This window comes from Vanellus vanellus (genome assembly GCF_965231255.1).
Source record: "Vanellus vanellus genome assembly, chromosome: 1".
NCBI classification, from domain to species: domain Eukaryota; kingdom Metazoa; phylum Chordata; class Aves; order Charadriiformes; family Charadriidae; genus Vanellus; species Vanellus vanellus.
In genome coordinates this window covers 120,193,589-120,201,834 of record NC_138905.1, presented here as the reverse complement: position 1 = coordinate 120,201,834, position 8,246 = coordinate 120,193,589, and the positions used below count along the sequence as shown (strand labels likewise).

At 44.1% G+C, this 8,246-nt stretch overlaps 1 protein-coding gene across 1 annotated transcript; it reads left to right on the top strand.

The window, feature by feature from the left end:
• Positions 1-3,752: 3,752 nt before the first annotated feature.
• On the top strand, positions 3,753-4,463 carry CLDN14 (claudin 14; the record flags this gene model as incomplete). The annotated part of the gene is made up of 1 exon (XM_082481551.1): positions 3,753-4,463. One exon carries the CDS (start codon positions 3,753-3,755, stop codon positions 4,461-4,463), a length of 711 nt encoding a protein of 236 aa, XP_082337677.1.
• Positions 4,464-8,246: the final 3,783 nt, after the last annotated feature.

Here is an 8,246-nt window from a genome sequence, read left to right as displayed (position 1 = left end):
GTTTTGTTGCTGGAGAGGGTGCAAACAGACACCACCATGGCAAAAAGGGGCTTCCCCTGATAAAAGCATCTTTCACCTCACATACTCCGCAGCAGCCGAGATGTGGGTGTCTGGCTGGGCAAGCCAAAGGCAGAGATGAGCCATTTCAGCAGCAAGAGAAAGCCGTCTCTGCCTTCTCTGACAGCTGTGCGCTGGGTAGTAATGTTACTGGCTGCCCTTAGAAGTAAGCAGCTATTTTATCAGCCTTCATCATTTTTTAACCCGGACAGCTGCTGCCGTTGCTGCCCCACAGAGGCTGGCTCTGGTTTCCTTACTTTCTGAAAAAATATTAACAAACACAATCCATGCAGAAAAAAACCCTCGTCTTGTTTTCATTCTTGTGTTTAACTAGGTCAGCCCAGGAGAAACGTCCATCCAGCCGCTCACCTGATCCTGCTGCAGCGGTTGTGTCCCTCGCCTAACCAGTTAGGAACAAAGCTGTAAGGTGAGACATTTTAACAAGGCCATTGATGTTCTTGGAGATAAATGTGTTAAGTTACTGGTGGTTTTGCCACTTGCAAGCAGAGAGGGGAAGGCTGGTCCACAGCGGTTAAAGCATTACTGAGCACCAGGGGCAGCTGGCATCCGCTGAGAAAGGCGCATGGAAAACATGACGCCAAGCAAGTGGGGCTAATTAACACTGGTTTCTTAAATTAGAAGGCCCTTTAATGGCTAATGTTTAAAAATAACACCTTAATGATATCTAAAAATAGCTGCTGCCAAGCCCCAGAGTATTCTGACCTCCATTAAATCGGGAGTCCATTTCCCGTGACTGGTGGTGTAAATCACATTTACCTCCCTGGGATTAGCTGCAGAGCCTGATGCCTGACCTTGAAAGCCTATTTGCAAACATACACGAGTAAAGTAGAGCACTCTTCTGAATGGTGTGCAATATACGGCTATAACATACAGGCTAAGTAATTGGATAGAGTATAATCTCAGGTTCCACTTATCTGCGCAGGGAAAAATAGCGAGTGATTGGGGGACTACCGGGCCAGGCAGAGACCGGGGATGTGAAAGGTGGTGCTGAGTTCAGGGCTTGGGAGACCCAAGCTCCATTTCCAGTTCGATCGCAGATTTCCTGTGCCACTTGGGTCTTCCTGCTCTGCCCCAAAGCCATCTCCTTGATCCTGGGGGGGTGTTACCAGGATAATTTCTCTAAGATGTGTGGCATGCTTAGATACAACAATTATATGCCTCACAGGAAACAAACAGTAATGTGAAAAGGGAAAACGCTGCTCGTTTTTCTTTATGCTTAATATATGGTTCAAACCCAAATAATCTGGAAGGCCAACATGCACAGAAGGCTTCTAGAGCTCTTACCCAGGATGTGGTGCAGATCGAAATCAAATGTTCAGTACTGCTGGAGATAACCTCTACTGCTGGAGCACCTCTCCTATGAGGAGAGGCTGGAAGAGTTGGGGCTGTTCAGCCTGGAGAAGAGAAGGCTCCGGGGAGATCTTATTGCGGCCTTCGGGTACCTAAAGGGGGCCTACAGGAGAGCTGGGGAAGGGCTTTTTACTAGGGCATGTAGCGATAGGACGAGGGGGAATGGCTTTAAACTGGAAGAGGGCAGGTTCAGATTAAACATTAAGAAGAAGTTTTTCACTTTGAGGGTGGTAAGGCACTGGAACAGGTTGCCCAGAGAGGTTGTTGAGGCCCCATCCCTGGAGGTGTTCAAGGCCAGGCTGGACGTGGCCTTGGGCAACCTGGTCTAGTGGGAGGTGTCCCTGCCTACGGCAGGGGGGTTGGAACTCGATGATCTTCAAGGTCCTTTCCAATCTAAACCATTCTATGATTCTATGATTCTACGAAAACTGCTTACTTTTGCTGTGCTCCTCTGTGCTGCGCTTGGCCCTAACCTGTGTCTTGTCATATCATGATACTCTGTGATAGCTGGTACAAAGAGAGAAACCTGCAGCTTGATCTTCTCTGGCAGAATGGAGAGAGGTCCCATGGCACCTACCTGGAACAATGATTTCTGATATAAAACCCTCTGCATTTGTCTTGCAATTTACAAATTAGGCAAATTACTTCAACAAACACATAAACCCAGTTCTTTTCATTTAAGCATTAGGAGGAGAGTATCTGAAAGGCCAGAAAGCCCTAACGTTAGGAAAATGGCTTCCTGCAACTAGCCACACTACAGCAAAGGTGGTCTTGGTTTTTCTCTTCCCTTCCAGTCAGAGAGCTAAGTAATTCTCTGCAGATCCTGTCCAACATCGCATTCCTCCCCATCCTATGTCTGCACACAGCAGACACACTCCAAACAAAAGAAAAGGAACATGTGTAAGTACAAAACTATCAGCCTGTGTTTTTGCCCTGCCTAGCCCATAAAATCCCTGTGCTTTTCAATTTTTTCCTTACTTTTGGCACAACGTCTAAGGCAGATTCTGGTTGTTTTGGGCAGAGACAGCCCATGTTGCTGTTATGCAGAGATCAGTGCAGGCCATGACGTGGTCTGGAGACAAATATCAGCATTGATGCACACCTCAAGCACTCCTGCCTCATTAGTGAGATAAGGGGAATGTAACCCAGCTTTCACTGTTCTCCCTCCGTGTTCTATTGTTGTTCTAATGGTCTTCTTTTGTTTGGCCAGATGGTTTTCCTTGCTTTGCCTGCTAAGGCCCAGTCCTGCAAACACTTATGCTTTCTTCTATGAACACGCGTTCAGCACATGCATGGGTCTTTGCAGAATTAGAGCCTAAATTTGTTTCTGTTTCTGAATTCCAAGTTGGATTTTGATGCAACAGTTATTTTATATATTAAAATATCATCTTTCTGCCCACACACAAAATGCGTGATGTATAACAGACCTTGCAAGGCAGCCATTGGAAAAGACCACTTAATCTGCGATTTATACTGAAGGAAGAGTTACTACTCCTTGTTTTTCAGCTAGAATTTATACGCAACCAAACTGTGAAGGTGTAGCCCCTCAGAAGCTCCATGATGTACATCTGGTTTCACATGCTGTCATTTCGCCCACAACCTAAAATCATAAGCTGAAACTCCACAGAGGCTAATGAAAATTATTCCCCTTTGAGTTGCGTTATTAAAACTCAGCCTCAAGAAATACTGGCAAGTCAGGAAAGCGACTTTAATCCAATACTTGTTATCCTCTTCCACAGGTTTTAAATCACTCTCTTTGCTCCATACTTTGAGCAAATACACCCTTATTGTTTTCCTAGTCCTGCTATGACCTTCTGGGAATGTTTTCATCGTGTAAAGCAACCTGCAGTTCCCTACTTTATAAATCTCATTCATTCCAAGTGTTAACACTAGCTAATTCTCTGCTTTAGAGAGGAAATCATGTTTGTTTTTTTGAATAGTCTGCTGGGAAGAGGAATATTTGCATTTAAAATATTTTTTTCCATTTCATAAATTGTCTTGAGTTTTCTTCCCAGTGGGCCACAGAAGACTGTTTATACAACTGAAGAGGGAAGCTCACTTTCCCATTACTTCCACAAAAGTACGATTAACAGCGATAACTATGCTAATTATTGCACTAACTGCACTTGGAATGCACCTTACTGGCTGGAGAGGTAATGCATTTGGGTAATAATTAACTCCTTTTTTCCTCAATTACCTTTTATTAGGAGAGCAGAAGGTGTCAAAGTAAAACAGCTGCATATCTTCCAAGAAAAGCCCGTGTTTTCTGAAGGAATTCAAGCGGAGGTGCTTTATGAAGAGAACTGGGCAGGGCAAAGATTAACATGGCAAGCTCGGCTGTTCAGTTACTTGGCTTCTCTCTAAGCCTACTCGGCCTAATTGGGACATTAATTGCTACTATTCTGCCACACTGGTGGCGAACAGCACATGTAGGCACCAATATTATAACAGCTGTAGCCTATATGAAAGGGCTTTGGATGGAGTGTGTCTGGCACAGCACCGGCATCTACCAGTGCCAAGTCCACCGCTCCCAGCTGGCGCTGCCCCGTGACCTCCAAGCCGCCCGTGCCATGATGGTAATTTCCTGCGTCCTTTCCGCGCTGGCATGCGTGATTGCTGTCATCGGTATGAAGTGCACGCAGTGTGCCAAGGGGACTTCTGCCAAAGCCTCCATCGCCGTCTCCGGGGGGATCGTTTTCATCCTGGCTGGTCTCGTTTGCCTGGTACCTGTTTCTTGGACCACTAACGACGTAGTTACAGATTTCTACAACCCTGTGCTTCCCAGCGGGATGAAGTACGAGATAGGGCAAGCTCTTTACCTTGGCTTCGTCTCCGCATCTTTGACCATCCTTGGCGGCACTCTGCTGTGCACATCAAGCCAGTGTCGCGGGAACGAGACACCTTGCCAGACGCAGCCCAGCAGCGTAAGGAGGACTGCTCCCTCCTATAGACCACCAACTGTCTACAAGGGAAACCATGCTTCTTCCCTGACATCTGCTTCCCATAGTGGCTACAGATTAAATGACTATGTGTGAGTTCCCTAAGATTTGCCTGCGGGACACAGCTGCTTTAAAATTTCTGTGCACGGCATAAAACAAAGCTAAGATGACTTTTAATTTATAAGGGTTACGATATAGAGTTTACCATTGTTCGCTTCTTCCTTTCCTTTCTTTCCAGAGAAAGAAAGAATGTGAACACAAAACTGCTTGCTGTGAAACCTGGAAAATAAATACAAAGGAGGCTGCAATATTCCAGAGACAGCACAGAACTGCCTACTTTCAGTTGGAGTTTTGCAGGCAGGCAATTTAGAGGCAGCTTTGCTAAAAGTAATGGTTTGTTTTGTAGTTTCTGCCCCGTGACAGGCACTAAAGCGGAACTGGCCACAACTTATTGTTTGAACTGTGCGTCAACAAAAAACGCCATTTTGCCTAAAACGGAGACCTTCATGGTGAGACACAGTGACTCACAACAGTGACTGCCAGCTAAATTTCTCATTTCCCTAATGCATGAATGTTTCGTTATGACAAGGTTTTGCTTTGACCTAACTTTGTGTTTGGTTTTTTTTTTTTTATAGTTCCTTGAAATATGAATCTCAATAGCATTATGACAGATGTATTTGACAGTATGTTATAGCCAATATTTTAAATTATACTACAATGTTTTGACCTTATCAAAATAAAATTTTAGCACATTTTTGAAATGAGGCGATGCATCATTATGGAAACAAGCCATCTCAGTGGACTGGAATTGTGTTTTTAGAAACGTCAGTAGTAGAATAAAACTAGACATTTGATGTTAAATTTTTATTAAAAAAATTAAAAAGAAAAAAATCAAGTATCAGAGCTTGGCACAGAATGGGGGCATTTAGCTCTTCAGCAGATACAGCATTCTGTGCAATCTATGCATTATATAGATCAGAAAAGCAATTTTTAGAATGCTATCCCCAAATACCATGTAATGAAATGTACTAATTTCTTAGGCTCAGTTCTGTTGTTTTTCTTTTTTTTTTGCCTGAGGTCCTCACTGAAGTTGCTTTAGGGTTCGTAAGAATATTTCCATCTACTCGAGAGGCATTTGGGGAACTTCCATTCAGCCAGGCTTGGGCGCACAAGGCAGCCTCCGTGACAGCAGAGCTTACACTCACAGACCATAACCATTGCCTGTCAGGAGGAGTATAAAATCAAGACATTCACTTCTAAAAACCTTGCAAAATGCAATCATTCTACAGTGTGTTCAAGCAATTAAAGAGCAAACTAGTGAACAAAGAACCCCAGCCCTCTCCATTTCATGCTACAGTGAAGATCAGTGCAATGTATACTATGGTTTAAAACCATCACAAAAAATAAAAGCACTGGATTCCTGTTAACCCCAGAAAGCTATAGGTGTCTCCAGAGCAACATATAGACCAACAAACTGACATTTAATAGGATTAAAAAAAACCATACTTCCAAGAGTTGTGAGGCAACTACAATGGATATACTTCATTGGGCAGAAAGCTTGTTTGCAATTATGTTATCATCTGGTAGCACATCCAGAGTTGGGACCCTTTCAACGTTTCCCCTGGTTTCCCTCTGAACTTTCCTTTCTGTGGCTGAACACCTAGCCATTTTTTTCATGTTGATTTGAATTGTGACAGACTGTTTTTCAGCATTGATGCAAGTTATCATCATCGCTGCTTTTAAAAAACAAAATGGCATTTCTAAGCAATTTGCCAAGATGAACAATAACAAAAAGGATTTGGGACCAGGCTTTGGTGATTGACCATTAACAGCTCATGTTTTATTGACTGTAGCTATTACATATGATGTGAAAAAAAAATGTACAGAAAATTCACTGGTGCTGCAAACTTCTTAATAACAGACTCCGAGGTGCAAGGAATGGACAGAAACTGCTTTGACAATGGCTTCTTAGAGGAGATGGAGTCACACTGTTCATAGCCCACCAGGGAATTTCTGGGATGCCTTTTTAGCATAAAAGGTAGCCTAATGAAGGTGGTATATTAAGTAGGGTTTTTTCTGTATTTACATTACAATAGATCCAGCCAAATGATTACGATAGCAACTTTGAACAAGGGCTTTGGACAGCCATGAATACTGGAACACGAGTCCAAGTGCAGGAAACGGGCTTGTGTCTCATTAGGTAGTATGTTTGCTATATACTGATAAATTAATTCACTTGCCAAGATGTTTGTGCTATGGGAATACTTATGTGTAGTGCTATTCTTACTGCACAAATTCCCAGCCAAGTAGGATACATGACAGTAGTAAGAACGGTTTATAAAGTCCTGGCAAAAATACCTGGTAGTGCTCTGATGTCAATAAAGAGAGGGAAATGGTTTCTTTCACAGAGGCCTGTGAACAAGTGGATCTTGTTCCATGCTAAAACGGACGTAAATTTCTGTTTCTTTCTTTCTCTCTCTTCCTTCCTTTCTTCCTCTTTTCTTTCTTTCTTTCTTTTTCTTTCTCTCTTTCTTTTTCTTTCTTTCTTCCTTCCTTTCTTCTTTTTTTTCTTTCTCTTTTTTCTTTCTCTTTCTTTCTTTATTCCCTTCTTTCAGCTGAAACAAAAAGCGTACCCATACTAGCAGCCTTCAAGGTCTGGCTGCAACTATCCCAGGTAGATGTAGGTGTCGATAACCCAAGCTCCTCCCCTGCTCCCCTGTTGCCACGCAGACGGGTGGCCAGACCTGGCTCCCTGCTTGCCTGGAGCCTGCCCTGGCAGTCATGCACACCCTGTGCCACGAGGTATTGCTCTGAGACCTTAGCCAAGGAGTGAATACCCACCGCTCCTCCTTTGCTGAGTAATCCCTTGGTCATCTGTGGCATTGGCAAGTGACAGAGCGTCAAGGAAAGGGGATGAATTTCCTGGACCACTGAGGTGCTGGAGAGAGCATGGGAAAGGGCACGGGAACATGCTCTTTAGGCAGCTATAACTCAGCAGCAGGGGAACAGGGCAGGGCAATGGACTGGGGCTGTCACATGCCTCATTCTGCCCACATGTGTTCGCTGGGTTTTTGCAGAGTCCTGTGGAGGAAGATTTTTTTTGAGTTATTATTTATTTTTTTAAATAAGTACAGCCTGCTTTTTGCCTCCAGCTCACTAGAGTTGAAATGCCATCCTGCCCTCCCCATGAAGGCACTGCAGGGGACTCTGATGAGCAGCACCAACGGATGAGGAGAGGCAAGAAGGGGATCCAGGTTGGGCAGAGATTTTTTTTAGCAGTGCAAGCATTGTTTGTGCATGTAATTGTGGCTACATCATGTTTTAATGAACTTTAGCGTGATGTTCCTGGAGGAGCAGGGGTGGGACACTTGGCAGGGAGGTGTAGGTGGAGGACAGGATTTGGCAGCAAGAGGATATTGTGGTTAGCTCTGTAACATCAGGAGAGAGTGGGGACTCTGCTGCAGGATCAGGTAAAGGTGGAGGCATCTAAGGTAGGGACGGAGGCTGGGCTCAGAGAGGCTGGCAGCTTCTGAGGCTGCAAAGAGCTCTTTCAAAGATGCATCTAACCAGGACCATCATGGAGGCATGGGATGAGGTCAAGAATGCTGATTCCCACCTTCTCATCCTCCCTCAAGGCTGGTGGACTATCCATTCTCCAGCCACCTTGAATTTTGCCATCTAAAATATGGCAGGTCTTGATATTATCCCACAGAATATGCCAAATGTGATACTCTGATTCAGGGCATCACAAACATCCAAATACAAACCAAAAGAAATGAAGAGAAGAAAACATTTTAGTTACCTCTAATACGGTTGCCAGAAAGTGGCTAACAGTCCAAAGGAAGAAAATGTGCCATTCTGTTACTACTGAGCCTGTGG